Source organism: Sciurus carolinensis, chromosome 9, assembly GCF_902686445.1.
Source record: "Sciurus carolinensis chromosome 9, mSciCar1.2, whole genome shotgun sequence".
NCBI lineage: Eukaryota > Metazoa > Chordata > Mammalia > Rodentia > Sciuridae > Sciurus > Sciurus carolinensis.
In genome coordinates this window covers 27,571,884-27,593,399 of record NC_062221.1, presented here as the reverse complement: position 1 = coordinate 27,593,399, position 21,516 = coordinate 27,571,884, and the positions used below count along the sequence as shown (strand labels likewise).

General features: G+C 52.4%; 1 protein-coding gene across 10 annotated transcripts in view; it reads right to left on the bottom strand.

The window, feature by feature from the left end:
* Cacna2d2 (calcium voltage-gated channel auxiliary subunit alpha2delta 2) overlaps positions 1-21,516 on the bottom strand; it is a 135,135-nt gene that overhangs the window by 51,661 nt on the left and 61,958 nt on the right. For all 10 annotated transcript variants that reach the window (XM_047564171.1, XM_047564176.1, XM_047564173.1 and 7 more), the window contains exon 3: positions 15,419-15,535. In XM_047564171.1, coding sequence (XP_047420127.1) covers positions 15,419-15,535 — 117 coding nt within the window. The remainder of the gene's footprint in view (positions 1-15,418; positions 15,536-21,516) is intronic.

The following is a 21,516-nucleotide window of genomic DNA, read 5'->3' as shown; positions in this document are numbered from 1 at the left end:
GTGCCAGAACTGGCAGTAGCAGCCTGGCTGAGACTCATCTGCATGAGTCCCAGGGAATGTTCCTCTTACCCACACTGTTATGGCTGTGAGCTTGGCGGCTCCTTTGTGGGGAATTCATGGTATGCCTGTAGACTTGGTACACCCCACTGTGGGTTCCAGAATGTCACTACTGAGGGGGGATTGCATAAGAATCTCTGAATGCTCTGAAAGTTCCAATGCTCTGTTCTTGGCCCTGTGGGCTCGGCAGAGGAGTCAGAAGGAGAACACTGCACAGGCAGAGGGGCCATGTCAGACCTCAATGGGAACTTAGGAGACCTGGGTCCCAGCTGGAGCCAGAGAGCTGTGGAGTCATAGTGTGGCCTTGAGTAAGTCCCTAAGTCTCAGTGTATCAGTAAAATAAAGATGCCCATCCTGGGACCTGCTCACCTTGAGATGCAATCAATGGTGAGATGAGAGGAGAGAGGGGTGGGGCATCAGTGATGGGGCTGCACATCAGGAGTGTACACACACAAGCCTGGGATGCACAGTGCACATATCTTCCATGCATGTATGTGTGTATGTATATCTGTAGGCCTTCATGTGGGGACTGGACTCTGGGTGTGCCCTGTGGTTGTAGACAGAAAGGTCTACATGTGCACATGGGTTTTATCCATGTGGGTGCCTGAAGTATGCCCATGTCACCACAGAAGGAATCTCGAGGCAGTAGATCTGTTCCTCCTCTTCCCCCCAGAGCTCTTCAATTCTCCAGCTCTCCAGACTCTTCTACCACATACACCCATCTCACACAAACCCCCACATATGCAGGTGCTGCCATGGAGACCTTGGGCCCACCCCTTAGCCATGCACATGGGCATGCACAGCTATCCACGACCATGCCTGACCACATACTGGTATATCCCAGCCACACGACTGCCCCCCATGTATGCTAAAGGGTAGTTTTCTTCTGCTGACATCAGCAGCTTCTCAGGGTGGCCTGTGGCTGGGCAAGCCAGTAGGATCCAGCACAGCCTGCTATATCCACCTGAACCTCTCACCACCCCCTGCTCACAGGAACCACGTGGCAAGTCCTGCTGGGCATGAGGTGAGTTCCTGCAGAGCCTGTGGGAGGCTCCTGCCAACTCCTGGCAGGAGCAGGGCTGGGAAATGAGGGGAAGGGACACAGAAAAAAAAAAGCTGTGGGCTCAGACCCTGAGCCAAGAGAAAGGTCGATTTCCTCACTGCCTTTACCCCTGCTTAGGGTCCAGGTTTGTAGTTGGGGATGTGGGAGAGGGGGGTTGACACCTTCTTTTTGTCTCCCTGCTATCTTTGTCCTCTGAAACCCCTCAGATACTCCATTACTTGTCTATCTTCCACTTACCATCTGGACCACAAGGTCCCTGTGTGCAGAATGAGGTCTGTCTCTGTTACTATGGAGTCCCCAGCAACCAGCACAGGGCCTGGCACCTAGTAGACACTTAGTGTATACTTGGGGAATGGATAGATGGATGGAGCCTAGCATGATGGGGTGCAGGGAGGACCTAGATGTACTGCAGTGGGAAGAGTCCCTCCATCCCTGCCCATATCAGACTTGGGAATTAGTGGGCCCCACAGAGGAGCCAGTCAGGAGATGGCAGTGCTGTGAGAGGCAAGACCAGATTCTTGTTCCCACTGGTCAGAAGAGGCTACACCCCTCTGCCCTGTGGGGGATACACAAGCTCATCTCCTATGATCACCCTGGTCACCCACACCCTGCCATCCTTACAGCCACAGATCACCCACAGAGGAGGTAGACAATGCCTGGGACTGGGCCATGACACAGCCACAGGCACACAGTAGGTGCTCAACATGTTTGCAAAATGAATATGTGAAACCCTTGCCTTCTCAAAGGTTGCTAGGACTTCCGATGCCTGGGGTCTTAATCCCCAGGGCTGGCACGCAAGTATCCCACTATCCCTTCTACCTTCTTTACTCTGCACATTGTTATCACCTCCACCCAGTTCCTTGTGTGGATTCCCCTCCTCCACCCCCACAGTGCTGGGGATCAAACCCAGGGCCTCATGCATACCAGGCAAGTGCTCTACCACTGAGCCATGTCCCCAACCCCTCCTTGCGTGGATTCCCTTCCTGCTTCTGCTTGTGTATATACCAGTTCCCTCTTCCCAGAATGTTCTTATTCTCTCCCCTCTGCTTGGGCAGTTGAATCCTACTTCTTACTGCCCAGCTCAGATGCCTTCCAGATGGTTCTCTTCAAGCTTAGCTGCCCCTGCTCTGCACCCCTCACAGCCATGGTTAGAGTGGGGCAGCTGTCAAGCTGGTTTACATGGCTGCCCACTGTGGATCAGGTTTTCTTGAGGTCACTGGGACCTGAGTCCTCTTTGTCCCTCCCAGTCAGGGCTAGGTCTATTGGGGTCATGTGCCAGTGTGGTTCACAGCCAATTCTAATTGACCTTTCCCCAAATCCTACCATGGCCCCACCCACCTCTGTGAAGATGTGTCCCTAAACATTTCCCAGGGTCGACTGGGGTGGCTTCGGGGTCTGTGAAGCACTGCAGAGTCTTAGGAGGGGTATCTAGCGGAGTCTGGAAGGCAAGGGTCAGGGCGCTTGTTCTAGCCCCACAGGGCCACCACCACCACCACGGCCCCTTCTCTGGAACTGTTTAATGCTGCTGCTACAGGCTGGCAATGGAGAGAAAGGTAGAAAGTTGGGGCCCCTTAGAGACTATGGCCCTCTTGTGGTGCCCCTGTTTCTCTCTTATGGAAGGGGTCTGGCAAGAGTTTGGAAGCCCTGAGCATTTGGGGGCTTGGTGGGGAGCTGACCCCTGCTCTGGGGTGGGAGAGGTGCAATCTGTTGGGGAGCATCTTCAGGAGTAACACATAGATGTACCTGGGGGAGCCTGTGAGTTTATGGGGGCTTCCTGAACTGGGCCTTAAAGCCCTAAAATAGAGGTGCTCAGCCTGTGGATGCATGGGGGGAGGAAGGTGGGGACTCAATCCTGTTTCTGGGGCCAGGGAAGATTTGTGGGAGAGTGAGTTCTCTAGAGGTGGAGCCAAGAAAACAGGCTTAGTCTTCAGTAAGAGGAATCATGGTCTGACACAGGAAGAACTTCCAAATATTTAATGGGTTCCAACTCTGAGAAGGAGGCCTGAGAACATGAGAGTAGCTCCCTCCGGAGTCAGGGATTGGCTAATGGGCCACTGCTTGGGAGAGAGGGGGCAGGCCAATCCCCTTTGGCTCCATAATTAGAAATGCTGTTCTGGTTCCCTGATGTCAAGGATCTGTGTCCCTGGCATCCCTGGGGCCCTGATCTTGTGAGCCAGCACCTGATATCATGCTCCTGAGTTGAGTTGAGAATTCTACACGTGAAGCTTCGGGGACCCAGCTGGTGACCTCAAGGTCCATGACACCAACCTTGGGCCGCATTTTGCCTGATAAATAACCCTGTGATCACTTCCCCAACCTGCAACCAATGGGCTCAGACATGACCCTGAGGCCACCACAGTTAACAGCACCTTCCTGGGAAAGCAGGGGGTTTCTTCCTCTTGGAGAAGCCCTGGCTCATTTAGCGCATTTGTGCCATGTTCTTGAGCAACTATGCAGGCCCTCAGGAGCTGATGCCACTCCCTGCATATGGCATGACCCCCAGGGTTGGAGCCCTCAAAAATGTCTCCACCAGCAGAACTGGAAAGCCAGAGGCCCCCTCCATGGGGTCTGGCCCTGGTTCCCTGGGCCCACTTTTGACACCAGGGAGGCCTGACCTCCACTCCTTGTCTGCCATTCCCCTTCCCCCATCTCTCCTTCTAAGAGGAAAATCACAGGGAAGCAAACCTTGCGGGGAGAAAGGAGAATGTTTTTAATTAAAAGTTTAAGAGAATTCACATCCTGAGGGAGTCACAGCAAGAAAAGGCAGGGAGATGGTGTTGGGGGAGCAGGAAAGTAGGCCACTGTCAGCTGAGGGCTCCAAGCCCAGTCCTGCCAGCCGCCTGGCCGGGTGCACTGCTGCAGCAGGCTCTGAGCTACGCAGGGCCCCTATGCAGATGAGGCCTTGTGGCAGCTTCACTCGTGGGAGTGGGCAGGGCTCAGTGATGATGGCTGGGCCGGGGGCAGCAGTACCAAGTTCTAACTAAACCCACTTCTGCTGCCCAGTCCTATCTCTGGGGCTAGGAGGGCAGATGTTCCAGCTCTTGGGAAGGAGGAGGAGGCCCAGTGTCCCCTGGCTGGGGCTGTCCTACTGGTGGGAGGGGGAACATGTGACCCATTCAGAGGGACTGTACATGTACCCTGTCCACAGTCCTCTGTCCTATGCAGTCCTTGCCTCACAGCTGGACCACAGAGGCTTCCTGGTGTCCTACCCCCTGGCCTCTTTATATTTGCACCCAGTCTGCCTGCCACACATATGTCCACCAAGTGCCAGGCTGTGGGTAAGCAAGGCCACTAAGTATCTCCTTAGTCTTATTCTGGCTTAGTCTGAGCAGTTCTCATATGTGAGTACATTATGCTCCTGAGGTAGGGCTGGGGCAGGCCTGGGTCATCCTTTCCTCCTGGCACTGGGAGGACTCTCAGGCTAACCCACTGACTTCCATCTATTCTCCAAGCTAGGGCTGAGACATGTGTCAAAGCGGGGGTGTGTCAGTGTCTGTGAGCCCTGTATACAAGATATGGGGCCAGAGCTGACCTGCAAGATAGCCTCATGCTCAGAAAACTTCCTCCACCCCATCCCCTCCTAACCTTTCCTGGGAAAAGAAAAAAGTGAGAGGAAGCTATGACAAATGAAATATTTTGCAAAATGAGCTAATTACATGGTCGTCACACAGGGAGATGAGATTAGCAGAAAAGTATTGGATAAAAGGAGGCCCAGGTATGCACATGGGTAGTGAGGAAAGGTCAATGTCATCACTGGGAGACTGTGGAGCCTGGAGCTCCAGCCTGGGCCTTGGGGAGTAGGGTGTAGCCTTCTCTCTTAGGCCACAGTCCCAAAGCTGGGCTGTCACTACAGTCCACAGCAAATGGATCCTTTTTCTCTCTTTAAGTACCCATTACTTACCTGCTGGCCTTACTTACCTTACTTACCTGGGGACTGAGCCCTCCCAACTCTCCCACCTGGCTGGTTATAAGAACACATCAGCCCCGGGTATTCCTCCCATCCCCTGGTGCCCTCCTCCCTAACCCTTTGGCAATGTGGCACTACAGGTACACAGGAAGATGATCTAAGACCCCAAGACCCATCTAAATACCAGCTCTAAGCAGGGTCCCAAGGACTCCCAGTGCCAGGAATCCAAGGTCTAAGATGTAAGTTTAAGCATCAAGCTCCTCAGGACTCCAGGCAGGAATGTGTACCTGATGCTAAACTTGCACAGAACACAGGATGTGAGCGAGTCCAGGTGGAAGGCTGTGCCCTCCCTGTGACTGGGAGCTTTCTGCTGCTACACCCCCCAAGCTTACTGACTTGCCTGCCAGGGAGGGGCCAGTAAACATGAGGGAGGAAGGCAGGGGCACCACTGTCAGGTTCCTGGAGGTTGGAACTTCTCACCTTGCAGTCTGCTTCTGCCCAAGATCCCTTGCCCCATAAGTGCCACCTTCATCTACCCTCCTCTTTAGCACTAGTAGTTGTTCCAGCTGCCCCCTCCCTTTCTTCACTGCAGTAAACCCCAATCTTGTTGCCCTGTCACCCTTCTTTGCTGTGCTTGGTGGCAGGCCTCCATTCCCTCCTCTGACAACCAGGATAACCTTCACCTTAAGTACCCCACTTCCTGTGTACTGGACCCTAATTGCCCAACTCACTGCTGTGCTCTGAGGGGCTAGCCCTGCTACCCTCTTCCAGGTGAAGCCACAGCCACTACTCCAGATTCTGCCAGATCTTCCCCTCCCTCATGCTGTTCTCTTTCAGAATGCTCTCCCCCTATAGTCTATCCCGACCCCTGAAGGGTAAACTGCCTCCTTTCCTTCAGCCTTGGTCTCAGTGCCACTTCTTTGTACTTCCAGGTAAATGGGAAACTTTTTCATGGAATCCCAAAGCGAAGTCAAGTGGGAAGATCTTCCCTACCAAGCCTGGACCAAGCCAAATAGTCCAAGATGCAAGTTCAGAAAAGTTGAGTCCTCTCCTCATGGAGCACTGCATGTCTGCAGACAGGTCAAGTCTCAACCTACAGCATCCACTAGGTATTCCACCAGGTGGATACTTATCACCCATCTTACAGATGAGGAAACTGAGAAGAGAAAGGAAATCACCAGCAAGGACTATGCCAATGATAACCTCACCTGGCCCTTCTGATCTAGTTGCCCAGTGCATGCCCTGGAGGTCTCTGTCCCTGGAGAATCATCCCTAAAGGCTAATTTCTGGAAAACCCGCTTATGGGGGTGGGCCTACTCTCTGGTCCTCTATTTTCCCAACTGTCTCTGATAGCCCCTCAGTGGCCTTCCCAGACTGTGACTCATACCTCTGTGGATATCAGCTTGCCTGGTTCATGACCTCCGTGAGTCCTCTTCCCAAGTCCCTATTCCCTGCCCTACTCCTGCCTCACAGCCTATCTCTCTATTTATCTGGCTATCTGCCTGACTGCTTAGGCCTTCTTTTCTGGGACACTATTGGACCTGATGACTGGGGACATATGGGAGGAAAGGGCTGAGACAACCCCATACTTAACCTTCGAAAACTCAAAGACTATCTCTGCCAAGAAGTCCCCTAAGCTTTGCCTAGGGAGACTGCCCTCCCTCCTGGTCCTTTCTAAGTCCTGCTCCCTGCCTGGGGCTGCTGTTACTGGTTCCAGACACCTGCTCAGCCGACACTTGGCAGTCCTATGGGTAAATGGGTGGGTCATGGTGAGGTGTGGCCCATTGTCCCCTTAACCCTGATCCTGCCCAGGGAGGGGCTGGACTCCAGGCACTTGGGTGACTGGAGTATGAGGCCTTATGCCTTCAGCTATCTCCACAACAGGGCTCCAGCTGGTGTTGACACAGCAAACATGCTGCTACTCCCATTTGCAGAGGAACAGAGTGGGCAAACACAGGGAGGCTGTAACAAAGGGCCAGCAACCGTGACCAGCCTCTCAAACAAGGGCTCCAAGCCTGTGCCAGGAGGTGGGAAGCATCAAGTAGCTTGGACAATGTGGTCCAAAGACATGGGAGCTGGGTAAAGGCCTTTGATGAGGCTCCCAGAGGGTAGGACTGGAAGGAGGTCCAGGGTTGCCTACATGCTTGGTGGGGTTAATGGAGCACAGATCAGCCCATCCCCTGTTGACACTCCAGGAGTATCCCTTTCTGAATCAGTGGCACCAAGGCCCAGTCACGCTCTTTGATGATAGACCTGTGAGGCCACACTTGTCCCTAATGTTCAGGTAGGGAAGGTGAGTCCCAGAGCGTGTGAGATTTCTAGGGGCTCTGTGCTGCTCAAGTGCTAGTAGGGGCTCCAGCACAGAGAGGCCCCTGATTCTCAGCCACCTTCTGTGCTCTGAGCCCAGTTATGTGCAACATGTGCCACAATGCTCATGACTTTTGTCACAGGTTCATTTAGGGACTATGTAGGATGTGGTCATTGAGTGAGGTCTCAGCTAGACCCCTTAAGGAATCCCATGCACGCCTCTGCCTCAAACACTGCCTCCTAGTGCATCTGTGCCAGGCCAGTAGGCAAACCCTCCACCCCTGTATGCGTGCATATGCCCGTGTGCGCCCACGTGCATACACAGGCTGCGCTCTACCTCTGGCCTCTGCACTTTCCCGTTTCTTCTGCCTCGGGCCTTCTTCCTCCCTTCCTCTCTCTTGCCTGGCTAAATCCTCCTCCCTTCAGGTCCCTTAGGCTTACCCTCTGGCTCCACACTTTGTGGCACGTTTTACATTACTGTCACCTTCAGCAGACTACTCCTCAAGGCGGAGGACCCACAGGTCTTTTCCCAGTCTGTCCATTGTAACCTAGTATGGTGCTGACTAGACAGAGACAGAAGCAAAAGCACCTGGTGGCCCATGACACAATGAGCCAGAATCAATCAGCTTCCTCCAAGCAAACCTCTGACTGGCACCAGGGGCTAGTCCAGACTTATGGGCTTAGGGAAGACAGCAGAGAAATTCATGCTTAATGATGTGCAGTTACCATTCCAGAACTCAGGCAGTGAGCCCAGCCCCCTGCTTTAGTCATCTCCACCTCCCCTTTCCCCTGCAGAAGAAACTGATGCACAGGCTGCACATTCTGGGCTCCCCGTCCCACCCCTGCTGCTCACCTTGAGGACTTGGCAGGAATCAGCACTGCTCATTCTCACTGCTAGGCCAGTGTCCTCCAAGGAACTGCAGAGACACCTCCCTTTTCCTTTTCTTCACCTTTGAAAATTCTACCTGCCTTCCAAGGCTCAGCTCAAACGCCACCTCCTCCAGGCTTTCTTCTTAGACTTGCCTGTCTCATGTTAGCTGCTCTCTATGCTGGTACCCCATAGCCTGTTGCCTGTCTCCTCTAAGTCTGGAGCTCCAGAGGGCAGAATCTTCCTGGCTGTCAAGTACCCAACCCTCTCCCAGCCATTGCACACAAGGATTCAGAACAAAGGACCAGACACTATTAAAACTCAATTAAACATCTCACTTTTCTGATCCTAAATTAGTCTGGTTTGTCCCTGTGGCACCTGCAGGCTCTTTTCCTCTGCCTCCTAGCATCTACCCCCTTTGCCAGGTAGGACCTCCAGAGAGTGGGCACAGGCAGGACATTCCCCAGCACAGGCCTTTTATGGGGTGTGGAGTTCAGCTCTATGGGCCTCAAGGATGTTGTATCCCAGGACGCTAGACCCCTAGTTTGGCCAGCAGATGCTGAGGAATGACCACAACTCTTCTGACTCCTCCTGTGGCCAGAGAAGCCCAACCCCAAATCTACAACCTGACCTTTCCTGAGGCCTGGTAGGTTTGAGCCAGGCCCTGGTCTGACCACAACTAGCTCAGACGGGTGTCCGAAGATGATAGAATGTTTCCCTTGAGGAACCTTCGGCTATGCCCCAGTCACACCCCACCTGCACTATCTCCCCATGGTCCCAGGGAGGCTGGTTCTCAGCCTGGTCAGCACAGCCTGGAAGCCTTCAAGGAATTCTGGATTCTTGGCCACCTGATAGTCACTCAGCAGGGGAGGCTTTCTCCATATTTGATTCCACCTGTTGTTGGGAGCAGCATATCTTTGCCCAGGGCCCATACTGACTGACCCTAAGGACTCATGGACATGTGCAGAATGGACAGAAGTTTACCTTCATTTTCACACACATTCGGGTCACCTCCTCCGAGGACCCTCTCTGACTTCCATTCCCAAATGGTGGCTCTCTACCACCTCATGCTACCTGGTCTTTCCTGAGAGCTCATCCCTGTCCTTCCCTCTGGCGAGCACTCTGACTGCCTCCTTCTGTATGGCACCTACACAATAGGTGCTCGACGGATGCCCATTCACTAATCCAAAGCTTCTCCATCCCTGGGGACCCCTAGCCAGCTCCTCTGGGTGGCACCTTGCCAGGAAGCAGCAGCTCTGTTTGGGTGAGGGGAGAATAATCAGCTGTAAATGCTGCAATCAGGGAAAAAAGGCTGCTCAGGCCCTTGGCGCCCACGCGTGAGCCTAATTGGCTCCACGTGTCTGCAGTTTCTTTCAAGAGTAGGAAAGTGGAAGGGTCAAGATCTCTTAATGTTCGTAATGGAAGGGAGGCAGAAGCCATTGCCAGCCCCACATAAACACCTTTTAATTGCTTAGAGAAGGGTGGGCGGAGGCAGCCCATGCTACAGGATCCCCAGTCCACCATTACTGTGCCTTCTAATGCTTTCTGAGGCTAGAGTTAAACCCCAGAGGCTGTGCTCCAGCAGAACCCAGAGCCATGGCACTCACATCTGTTCCACAAATGTCCACAAGGCCACTACTCCAGGACAGGCCTTGGCAGTAGGGCACACCTGTAGCCTGGTCCCTTGAGGGCCAACCTGTTGGTGTAATGTAATCAATGACAGCACAAATGCGCCAGCTGAACTGGCCTCCAGCTGCCTCAATGCCCAACTTTCTTCCCTCATTGCCTCCTCCAGGCAGCCTTCCCTGTTGCCCCTTTTGGACGGAAGGGTTCTTTCTTCTGCTGAGGCTGCTCCATGCACATGTACCTCTCTGAGGTGCCCACTGTCCCCCTGCTTTTGGGACTCCTATTCACCACAGTTGTAGCTTTCTGTGCATTAGACCAAAGATTCTCAAGTGGGGGCAGTTCTGCCTCCAGGGAACATTTGGCAATACCTAGAGGCACTTTTTGGCTGTTACAACTGTTAGAGTGGTGTGCTACTGGCATCTAGTGGGTAGAGGGCAAGTATGCTGCCAGACACCCTACAGTGCACAGGCCCCACCACACGGATTTTTCCAGCTCAAGATGTCTATGGTGCTGAGGCTGAGAAACCCTGCTTGAGACCAAGCTTTAGAAAGGAAGAAGTGAGTACTTCAGAACTGGGCTGAACATTCTCTCTCTTCACTAAGGGATCAGCCTGCCCTATAGCCCCTGGTCCCAACCTCCTGCTCCTCTGAACACCCAGTCCAAAGATCCTGTTCCTGAATAGACCAAGCCACACTGCCAACAATGCGTCAGTTTAATTGGGTTAAGTGGCCATTAGTGGCAAAAGCAGGACGGCTGTGTGCAGAAGGGTTTTTAATTTTACTCTTTAAATGATGCTCACTCCCCAGAGAGGCCACTGATGGTAGAACTCTGTCCGTTGGAGCCCCCCAGAACCAAGGCCAGGGCTGCCCCTCCCACTGCCCCATCCATGTGAGCCTGGGGGGTGTGAGAGGGGTGCTCACTGCCCAAGAAAGAAACTGAGGGGATAGGAACTTGCCTCCTAGTATCTGCCCTCTTTGCCAAGTAGGACCCCCAGGGCACTAGGTCATCCCAGGGTCAGCCTGTTTGAAACCAGTACCCCATCTTTTCTTTCCTCAGTCCTTTCCCCCTGTGGACAGGAAATGCCACATGGCCTAACTAATGGTAGAGGAAAGCAGTATCCAGGGGCAGTTTGTAGGGCCTGGAAACCAGTTGCCTGGATCTAAAGCCTGGTTTTCTGTGAGACCTGAGGCAGGTGGCATAACCTCTCTGAGGCTCAGTTTCCTCACAGGTAAAATGGAAGGAAGAGAAATAACATGAGGTGAGAATTTGGAGCCATCTGGAATGTTCGGGCTCATTTTAGGCCTGGCACTAGCAGGCACTCAGAAAGAGGCCAGTAATTGTGGGACAGAATTATTTCTACCATCTTATGGGGAAAGTCTTGAACTCTGAATCTGTACAGAATCATTGAAATGCTCACATTGAAAATGTGAAAAAAAAATACTGATGCTCCACTGCATCCCAGAGAATCTGAAGTACATGGTCTGAGGTGGGGCCTGGGCATCATGATTTTAAAAGTGTCCCAGCTGTCCAACGTGCAACCAGGGCTCAACAAGCACTGTATGGAGGCAAAAGTACAAAGGCAAAGTATCTGGAAAGCTCTTGGCCCCTGGGACAGTGGGTGGGACCTGAGGTAGACTGGCAGCTGAACTTGGGCATGTAGGAAGGGCAGGGATTAAGAATGGGGCTGGGGTTTCTCTAGGTTCTGGAGTCCCACACAGGCCTCTCCCACTGCCCCTGGCTTACCTGAAGTTGGAGGCAAAAGAAACTCACAGGTAGAAGGCATCTAGCCCCCACACTGACTTCCTCAGGACCTGGCTGCCCTGGTCCTGGGCTTCCCATACTCTGGGAACCAAGCACACCAAGTAACAATGCCTTTAGCCTCATCCCTGAGGAGGCTGGACTCTCCTTCCCTGGGATCACCCTTACCTTATCCAAGGCAGTGCCATGAATATGGCCTCTCCTCTGAGTCACACAGTAAAGGTGCCACAGGTGATGCTACATGTGGCACAACCATCCACTGTCCACACTGTGGCCTTTTTGAATGATGGCCCTGGAGCTGTGGAACCAGAGGTACTGTGCAGAGAGGATGCTTGCATCCCTCCCCACTTATTTTCTTTTTTCTTTGGTATGGGGGATTGAACTCAGAGGCACTAGACCACTAGTCACATCCTTAGCCTTATATTTTGTAATTTTACTTAGAGACAGGGTCTTATTAAGTTGCTTAGTGCCTCACTTTTACTGAGGCTGGCTTTGAACTTGCAATCCTCCTGCCTCAGTCTCCTGAGGCCACTGGAATTACAGGTGTGCGCACAGTTCCTCATTTTCTTTTTAAGATTGGGTCTTTCTACATTGACCAGCTTGCCTTGAACTCCAGGGCTTGAGAGATCCTCCTGCCTCAGTTTCCCAAGTAGCTGGGACTACAGGTACATGCTACTGGGGCTGGCTTTTGTATCTCTATTTTACAGAGAGGGAAACTAGGGCCTGGAATAGGAATGATCTGAGAGCTCCAATGGAAGCAGGAACAGGGCCTGCCCTTCCGTGCTGCACCCCCAGCACCACCATAGGACCTGCCACATAGTTGGTCATTGGTGAACACTGGTGACTAGATGGAGGGAGGAATGAAACAATGAAGAGATAATCTTTATGAGAAAGGGGCCATGAGCCAAGGCCCCAGATGGGAGGAGCAGTGTCCTTATTTGGGTCCAGCTCTGCCTACAGTGCACATAAGAACTAAGGTACCTTCTTATCCCTCCTGGGATTCAAGATCCTAAAAGAGCAGTCCCTGGTTCAGAGGTCCCATCTCCTTGGGTGGTTGAAGTTCCAAGTTTGCCTCCAAAGCTCAGGGTCCAACATGTTTCCTGGACCTGGGGATGCTGCTTGTCTGAGTGGCAAGGCCCCTAATCTGGCTTGATTCTGCCTGACTCTTGGCCCCAGCAACTACCTTGTGCAGCTTGGAGAACCATCCAATTGTCCCTGATTAGATGAGACAATGAACTTCTGTCCTGTGTTGCTCAGCTCCCTCTTTGCAAGCCCCAAATTAAAATTCCAGATCAGAGCAAGGGATTTAAATTGTATTACTGGAGGGGTCCAGGGAGACAGGAACAATGGAGGGGGAAGCAGGGTCCAGCCCCCCAACACCGCTCCTTCTATGTGTACACAGGCTGCAAACAAATGTGAAAAAAAAAAGAGAGACCAGAACTTGATTAAAAGCAAATTTAAAAACATAATAAAGATCAGAGCTCACTTTGAACAATTAGGACCAAGAAGGGGGAAGGATGGTCCTCCCCTTTCCTTCTGCCATATGAGCAGAAGCATCTTGTGGGCCTGGAACCAGGAGCAGGGGGAGATTACTGGCTAGGAGAGAGCTGGGAGGTCAGGGGCAGTGGCCTCAGTGCATATCTCATGGATAATGTGGGGGGCCAAGGGCCCAGCTCAGGATCAGAGAGACTTGGCTTCAAATCCTAGCTCTGCCACATCCTGTCTTGACACATGACATCTCTGAGTCTCTGTGCTCCTTTGTGGAATGGGGTTGCAGGGCCTCCCCCTAGGGGTTGCTGTGAGAATGACTTGTGGACTGAGCACATGGTGGGTGTGGAGTCAGTGGATACCTTTTCCCATTATTCTTCCATTGAAATAATTTGTAGTTACTGTACCAGGCCACAGCCTGGGCTGCAGACGAAGCAGAAAGGAGATGAACATCTGTCCCATCTCACAGGGTAGGATCTGGAACGTGTGTGCAGGAAGAGGGTCGAGACTAGAACTCCAGGTCTACCTCCCTGGGCAATCTCCTGACTCTCTACAACTATGAGGATCAACTGTTCCTCTATGGTTGGGTTAAAGGGCTGGGAAGTCTCCAGACAGTGACTGGCCCTGAGCTTCCTGTGTGGTGGGCTAATCACTGCCACCACTCATCTACCCCCCATGACTGGTGAGAGACCTTCAGATTTCACTGAGGCTGCTACTGAAGTTGGAGACTTTATCAAAGTACAGTTTGTTTCCCCAACTGTCTCCCCACACTTGCCACCAGGAAGTCTTGAAGGTCACTTGGGGCTGGGACCTCTGAGCCCAGCACTAAATCCTCTGGATCAACTCTAGATAGGCTTTTGGAGTCCACCTTTGCTGGACTCCTGGTCCTAGGAGAACAGACTCTCCCTCTTCCATGACTTCAGGTCACACAGGGATAGGCAGGGGACCCCATGGTGGACAGCAGGGACAAGCTCCTGGAGAAGGAGACTCTAGTTCTCTCTTGGGGTGTAGATGTTGCCTGAGCATACACAGACTTGTTCATTTTTTGAAAAACTTGAAAACTTTGTCATTTTTTGAAAAAAATCGAGATGTAATTTTTATATCAGCAAATTCACCCATATAAAGCATATACTTCAGTGGTTTTTAGTATATTTAGCTATGCAACCACCACCACAATCTAATTTTAGAATACTTTCATCACCCCCAAAAGACATCCTGTATTTATCAGTATGCCCCCCATTCCCTCCCCTCCAGCTCCAGGAACCACTTTCAATTTCTGTGCATTGCCTTTACGGGACATTCCATGGGAATGGAATTACCCAACGTGTGGCTTTTTGTCACTGGCTTCTTTCACTTGGCATGATGTTTTGGAATTTATCCATGTTGTAGTATGTATCAGGACTTCATTCTTTTTTATTGGACATATCTGTTTTTTTGAGTTGGGGGTCTCACTAGGTTTCCCGGACTTGAACTTGTAGGCTTACGTGATCCTCCTGCCTCAGCTTCCTGAGTAGCTGGTACTACAGGTGTGTGCCTGGCTCATGGACTCAGCTACCTTTGATACAGGCTGCGGTAGCCGCAGTTGTGCCTCTGATCTGAGGACAGTTTGGATATGTCTTGCCCATTTATGCATTACCTGCCCAGGGCCCTTTGCAGTTCCAGAGGCCCCTCCCATCTGCTGTTCCCGAGGTAGGTTGAGTAGCAGGGGTCTGCCTGCTGTGTCAGGGCAGTCCAGCAGGTCTTGCCAGCCCACTGAACCCTAGGGCTTTGGAGCTTATGGGTACAACTTCTCTGAGTATAGATGGGGAGACCGAGGCCCAGAGGGGATATAGAAACATTCGATACTCTGCAGAGCAGGGGCTTCAGCCTTCAGCCTTACATGGCCATGGCATTCTTTGTGGGGCATCCAAGGGCCCCTCATCTCTCCCCATCAGAGCCTGCAGCCCACCCCAGGAGTTGAGGTTCCACCATCAATCGGTTGCTGTCCTGGTCAGGTACACATCCAAGATACCTCCCATAAACCTAGAACATAGGACCTGGGTTCCTATATAAACACAGACCTGGGAACCTAGAGGAATGGGAGGATCCTAGGCCCAGCAAAAGGGAGAGGCAGGGATGCCTGGGCCTGAGTCACCACATCCTCCCTACATGTGGCCAACTCCAGATAGAACTGCCCTGCTCCTGCCACAGCTGCCCATAATCCATGAAGGCACAGGTCTACTGATGACAGGCCTGCCTAAATTCAGTACGACAAAGGAGGGTTGGGACAAAATTGTCCTCCTAGTTAGGACCACTCCCCCTGGTCCTCCCTTAAAGCCCCTCATCTTCCAACACACAAACCTACCTTCAGGGCCTGCACCTTCCTGTCCAGTAGGCTCTCGATATCCCCTGCCACCTTTTCCACCAATTTCTGAGGCTCATTCTCCTGCACCTCAAACAGGTTCCGGTTATCTTTGTAGATCTGGAAGGAAGCAGAGGCCAGAGGTGAGGTCATAGTGGCTGCACATTCCCATATTCCCCATACTCCCTCTGCGCAGCTCAACTCAGCTGAGCCTTCACCCCTACCCTGCCCTGACTTTGACTACGGAGAGTATAGAGTCTAACGCCCTCACAGACTCAGGAGAGAGGCAGTGCTGGGGATCTACAACTTGTATCTGGGATGAGGGCCCAGTTTGGGCTGGTTGATGGCTGGGTCCAAGTTGTTACCACCTTTTCTGGGCCTCAGGGTCTCCCCTTCAGGGGCCTTCAGCAGCACTCACTAACTACCTCAGAATGGCTACAAATAACAGACGGGAAGCATGGGCTGGCAGAGGTAGGAGGCAGGGCATGGGAGAAGATGGAGATAAAAAGCACATACCACACGGCCACAAATCAACACAAAGATAATCTCACACCTGTGTGTATACAACACATACACCCACTCTGAATCGAATTGTATGCACACAGTTGCTGTTCCCCATGGCTTGGGGTATCCCTACCCCTTTCTGCTGATGTGGCCCCAGGGCATTTGCAAATACTGCGGAGGGAGCTCTGGGTGTGCCTCAGGGCTCCTTTGTCATTCAGGGCACAGAATATGGGGGCAGGGACCAGGGAAGGAGCAGGTGGGGGGAATAAATTTGCTCTTTCCTCCTCCTCACAGGGTGGGTCTGTAGGCATGTGTATGTGCTAGCACACTGAAAGTGGGGGCCTAGGTCCCCTAGACAAAGTCTGGGTGCTTATATGTATGAGTCTTAGAAACAATTTTCTGCAAGTGTTCCCCCCTTTTTTTTCAGTACCAGGATTGAACCCAGAGGGGTTCTACCACTGGGTATATCCTCAGACTTTTTAAAAATTTTACTTTGAGACAGAGTCTCACTAAGTAGCCCAGGTTGACCTTGAACTTGCCTCAGCCTCCCAAGTAGCTGGGATTACAGGTGTGTGCCACTGTGCCTGGCTTCTGTAGGCAACTTTGTGAATGGGGTCTTGGGTGTGTGCATGTGTGTATGTGTGTGCGCGTGTGCACATCATACACTGGTCAGATCCATGTATTCATTCAGGTGACCTCAGGAGACCTAGCCTGTGTTTTTTCACTACCCGAGGTCACAGGCCAGATTGCCATGACTGCACCACACCTCCAGGCTCTGCAGAAGTGAAGGAACCTGGAGAGAGGAGGTAGGTGATGGGGGAGATAAGGAGGTGACAGAGGCAGCTGACTAGAGACAGACAGGCAGGGAGAGATAAGGTCAGGAGAGTGACAGAAGACAGTGGAGAGATAAGGCCTCTGTCATCTGGTAGGGGGATGGACTGGGGGTTGGCACAGCAGAGCCCCTGCCCTACTGCCCACCTAGCACCTGGCAGTCCAAGGGTTAAAGCACAGCACAAAGCAGGCTCAGGCAATCTTCTCCTCCTCCCGCCACCCCCAACCCTCCCGGCTTCTCTTTTCTTTTTGTCCTTCTCCTAGAACAAAATAATTTGTGGTGAAGTCGCTCCTTCCTGCAGAGCAGTGGCAATTAGGGGGCGAGTTGCCGGGCCTGGCTACACAGCCAGAGAGGACAGAGGCTCCAAGTGGACACCAGGACAGGCTGTTCCCCAGGCCTCAGGCCCTGCCTCAGGACAGAAGCCCTCAGATGCAAGACGTGATGGAGAGAGAGGACATGGAGAGGCTGGAGCCTGGGGGTCACAGGGAAATTCAGGGTGGCTGTGCCTTACTGTTGAGGAAAAAGGATCAGAAAAAGGAGAGGACAGGTGAAGGCCGTGTGAGTGAGTGGCATAGCCAGGTTCCCATCTACCCTGACCCATCCTTCCCAGGTTTTGTTACATTTAAAACATTTCCTTTCCCTTGCCTTGGACCACAGCCCCTGGGTGTGTTGTACCACGGTCTCCACATTGGCTGAAGCCTCCGCAAAGTGGCACCCCAGGCCACTTGCACCAGCAGGGGTCGCAGCTGCCTGGCTTCCTCGGGGCCAGAGGCTAAAGTTCCCATACCTCAGACTCCCCTGTCAAGGTCATTTCCAGGATCTGAGGTTGGACTATGTGAGTCTCCTGACATCTTTCCTGGGGAGACCTAGGGTTCTCTTCCTAGAGTCCAGGGTGATCTTTGAAGCCTGGCATGGCAACTGAGCTGGCGTTTGGGACCTGCAGAGGAAGGCGATCTCTAGGGGTCAGGGCCTCATCCCAGGACACCAGGTGACACAATGGCTTAGAAGCTGAGATGCTGCCAAAGTCATGAATCTCTGAACCTCAGGTCCAATACATTAAATAAGAATGGCAGTTCTCACCTCACAGGCTGACAGAGGACAGCCCAATTTGTGCCTTGAGAACCCTGTACTATTGTTGTTACTGCTATTGTTTAGGGTTGCCAGAATTCTGTAGAAGCCATCACAATCCCCTTCCTGCCTCCATTCTCTCCCTGCTAGATCTGCACACTCAGGGGCTGCCTAAAGCCATCAGCTTCCATTCCTGAGTAGGCAACCTCAGTCTCCTGGGTTCTGCCCACTTACAGCCCCACCCCCTCTTCTAAGATCCCTCCCCAGTCCCCTGTTCTTGTCCCCAACACTTCAGCCTCAGCCCTGGAGGTGATAACTGCAGAGTCAGTGATAACTGGGGAGCCTAGACACCAGTTAGAGCACAGCCGGTCAGTTCCTTTCCATCTCTCCCCAAGCATCATGTATGCATGCAATCAATGCTCAACAAATATAAATGCCTGATTCCATCTTCAAGAGCAGAGCTCTGAGGTCTGGGTTTTAGTCCTCCACTTCTGTCTGAAGTTGTGTGAGCCCTTGGAGTTCAGTGATATCTCTGCCATACTTTCTCTTGTTCCACTCCTACATTAGAACCCATCATGGCACCCTTCTGCTGGCCCCTGGTGCCAGCATTTGGGGCCTCTCTGGCCCATTGACCTGTCATGTGCCTGTAGGCCTTGAGTTCCTGGCCCATGCAGATTCCCACTGATATAACTTTGCTCATACTATCTCTGCTTCCCCTGCCTATCTAATCCTCTCTAGAATGAAGGCAGGAAAATGGGTTGGAAGTGGTTTTGTGTGAGGTGAGGGCAGAATCCCAGAATGGCAGGGGCTGGTCAAGCTGCCAGTCAAGGCTGTTCCTGATCTTGAATAAGCCTCTGAGGTGTAACAGTCCTTGAATGGCAGGCCCCTAATGCTTCACCCTTCTAATATTCCCCTGGATCTGCTCCAGCTGCTTTGTCTCCTGGGCAGGCCCTGAGCCCCAGGGAGATCCAAGTGATACAGCCTAGCAGATGGCCCCACCTCAGGAGATAGGTCATCTCTATATTGATGAAGTCCAGGGAGGTCCTGTTTGCTGTGGGCCCCAGCAGGGGGCCCAGGAGAGCTCAGGGCAACTTCAGAGCCTGGATTCTGCCCAAGACTGGCTGGCTCCCTTCAAGCCCCAGCCTCCAGTGCTGCTCCATGGGATCGGTTGGGAAGTGGCAGAAAGGTCAAGGCACACAGGGTGCAGATCCTCAACAACCACAGCAGTACCACATGCTCACTGGCGTCCTTGGCCCAGAGAGTTGACTACAACTACAGCCTGAGAGGTACCTGTTTCTACCCAGGCATCTGGATGGAGGAGAGAGATGGAGACAGCAGGTCCAGAGGGTGTTGCAGCTCCAAATCAGAATGATAGGGAGGAAGAGGCAGGGGCTTCAACCCAAGAGGATGGTAGGATGGTGGTGGGACAGGGCAGCAGATGGAAACAGGTGGGCATGTGGGGGAGGGCAGGAGACAGTAGTAAAGGGGTTGAGGAACAGGGAGACCAGGGGTGGCTGGGGTCATGAAGGCAATTTAGGGGACTGTTTGGAACACACTACCAGTTATGGAGACTTAGCCCTTCATCTCTCCACTTCCTGCCTCCCCCCAGTGCTAGCTCTGACCCCAATTGTCCTTCAGCTCTAGCAATTCTTTTGTAAAGTAGCATGTGCAGCCAGCTTTCTGGCCTAGGGATTTTGAGGGAATGAACCCTAACCCTCCTCTGGAGTCCCAAATCCTCTGCTCAGCTTCCTGCTTCCCTAGAAAGCTCTACATAAACAAGAAATGAGCCTGGAGAGCACATGCAGAAATGGAGACCTTGGACAGGAAGTTTGAACACTTACAGGGAAGAGGGAGCCAGCCTTATCCCTATAGCTCATAACAGTCCTGACAGAGAGGGGAATTGAGATGCTACCAGATGCCAGGAACACAAAGATAGCCCCTACAGTAGCCAAAAGGCCTCAGGACAAGTGACAGGCCCCAAACAGAGGGCATTTTGCAAAGTCCCAGCAAGCCAGCAGCAGTGGAGCCCAGACCTGAAACAGTACCTAGCCTGTCCAGGGTGAGGATGAAGGTGGAACAGGAGAGGGAAAGGAGCAAGAGGAGGGGAAAAGAAAGGACAGACCAAGCCTGCTACAGGAACAGCCCTGTTTGCTGTTGAGCACTGGCTGGGATGGGTGTTTTAAATAGTTAGCCTCACTGACCCCCAACAACCCTTGAGGAGGGTACATTCTGGTCATCCCCATTTAGGAGGCAGGACATTGGGGCCCAGAAAGGTGAAGTCCCATGACAGAGCTGGAATCTGATCCAAAACCTTGGCTTTAGGGCACACCTATGCAGTTTCATCCCCTGTATTTATTTAATCCCTGAACATGAAAGTGAGGCCTGTGGAAAGGGGGCATAAAGTGAACTGGGGATTGAGTCGGCCTGAAAGGGGACTGAGAAGAACATGGACTAATGTTAAAGGACTGGTGACAGGTGGAAGGGCTATTCTAGAGGTAAGGAGATGGAGGACTTACAGAACTAGCCTTATCACTAACCAACTACCTAACCCTGGGAGTGAAAACAGGCCCACCCCAAGACATCTCTCCGCGGAGAAGGTGAACGGGCCCTAATCTCTGGAAAATTAAATCAGAAAGAAAATGGAACGAAAGATTTGATGCAGACTCAGTCTTGCTGCTGTCTTCTCAAGGGCCAGGCTCATCTTGGGGCTCAGCCAGGTGCTCCAGCATCCCAGCCTCTATCCTAAGTCCCAAGATATGACCCCTGGGTGGTTAGCTGCTCTCCACACCCCCTCTCACCATGTCTCTGTGTCTGCTCTTTGATCTCACAAGGGGCAGACACGTGGGCATCTTAACTGCCCAGTCCCTCAAGCCAACAGATCCCTAAAAGGGAGGTCAGCAAGTGGGCTAGGACAGTGGACTAGGCCTTTAGTTCCCATGACATGGGCTTATACTGGGGAGGGAAAAACCTTGGAATATGATATTGGAGGTCACCTGCCAGATTGGTATATATCAGAGATTAGGAAAGCCTTGGGCAGATGGCTTATGTTGGCTCAGGGACCTTGAGTTGGGTCAAAAAGGAAGTAGCAGGAGTAGAGGACAGGTAGTAACTAGTTTGAGGAACCTAGCCAGGTAGGGCAGAGCCAGGGTCAAAACCCTGATCTTGCTCCCACCATGCTGTTTACATAGCCCCCTGTCTTTATTTGAGACTATTGACATAATCACTAATCAACCTTGAAAAGGTGAGGATTGATGGTATATCCAAGCACCTGGGTGTCCTTTCCCACTGTGATTACGCAGGACAAATCTGGAAGAGGCTGCACCCTGATGAAACTGAAGGGCTGCCCCACACTGGGCACATGGAAACCCTAACCCAAATGCTCTAGGGAAACACCAGGCGCTGGACTGTAGATATTTCCTCAGGAAGTCCCCCTCCCTGAATAGACAGGATTTAAAGCAGAGCCAGGGCAAGGGGACCCTGGAGCCATCAGAACAGAGTTGGTGCTTGGGCAGGGGCTTGTTAGTTACAAGTTATATTAGCTGCTGACTCTTGCCATGAGAGGTTCCCATGTGGCCATGTTGCCACCATCCTGAGGTGGCTTGGTTCCATGGTGAGTCATCTATATATGGTGTCCTGTCACAACCAGGGTTTGTCATGTTGTTAATAACTTACTTTGGTATTGAGCAGGGATTGCCTG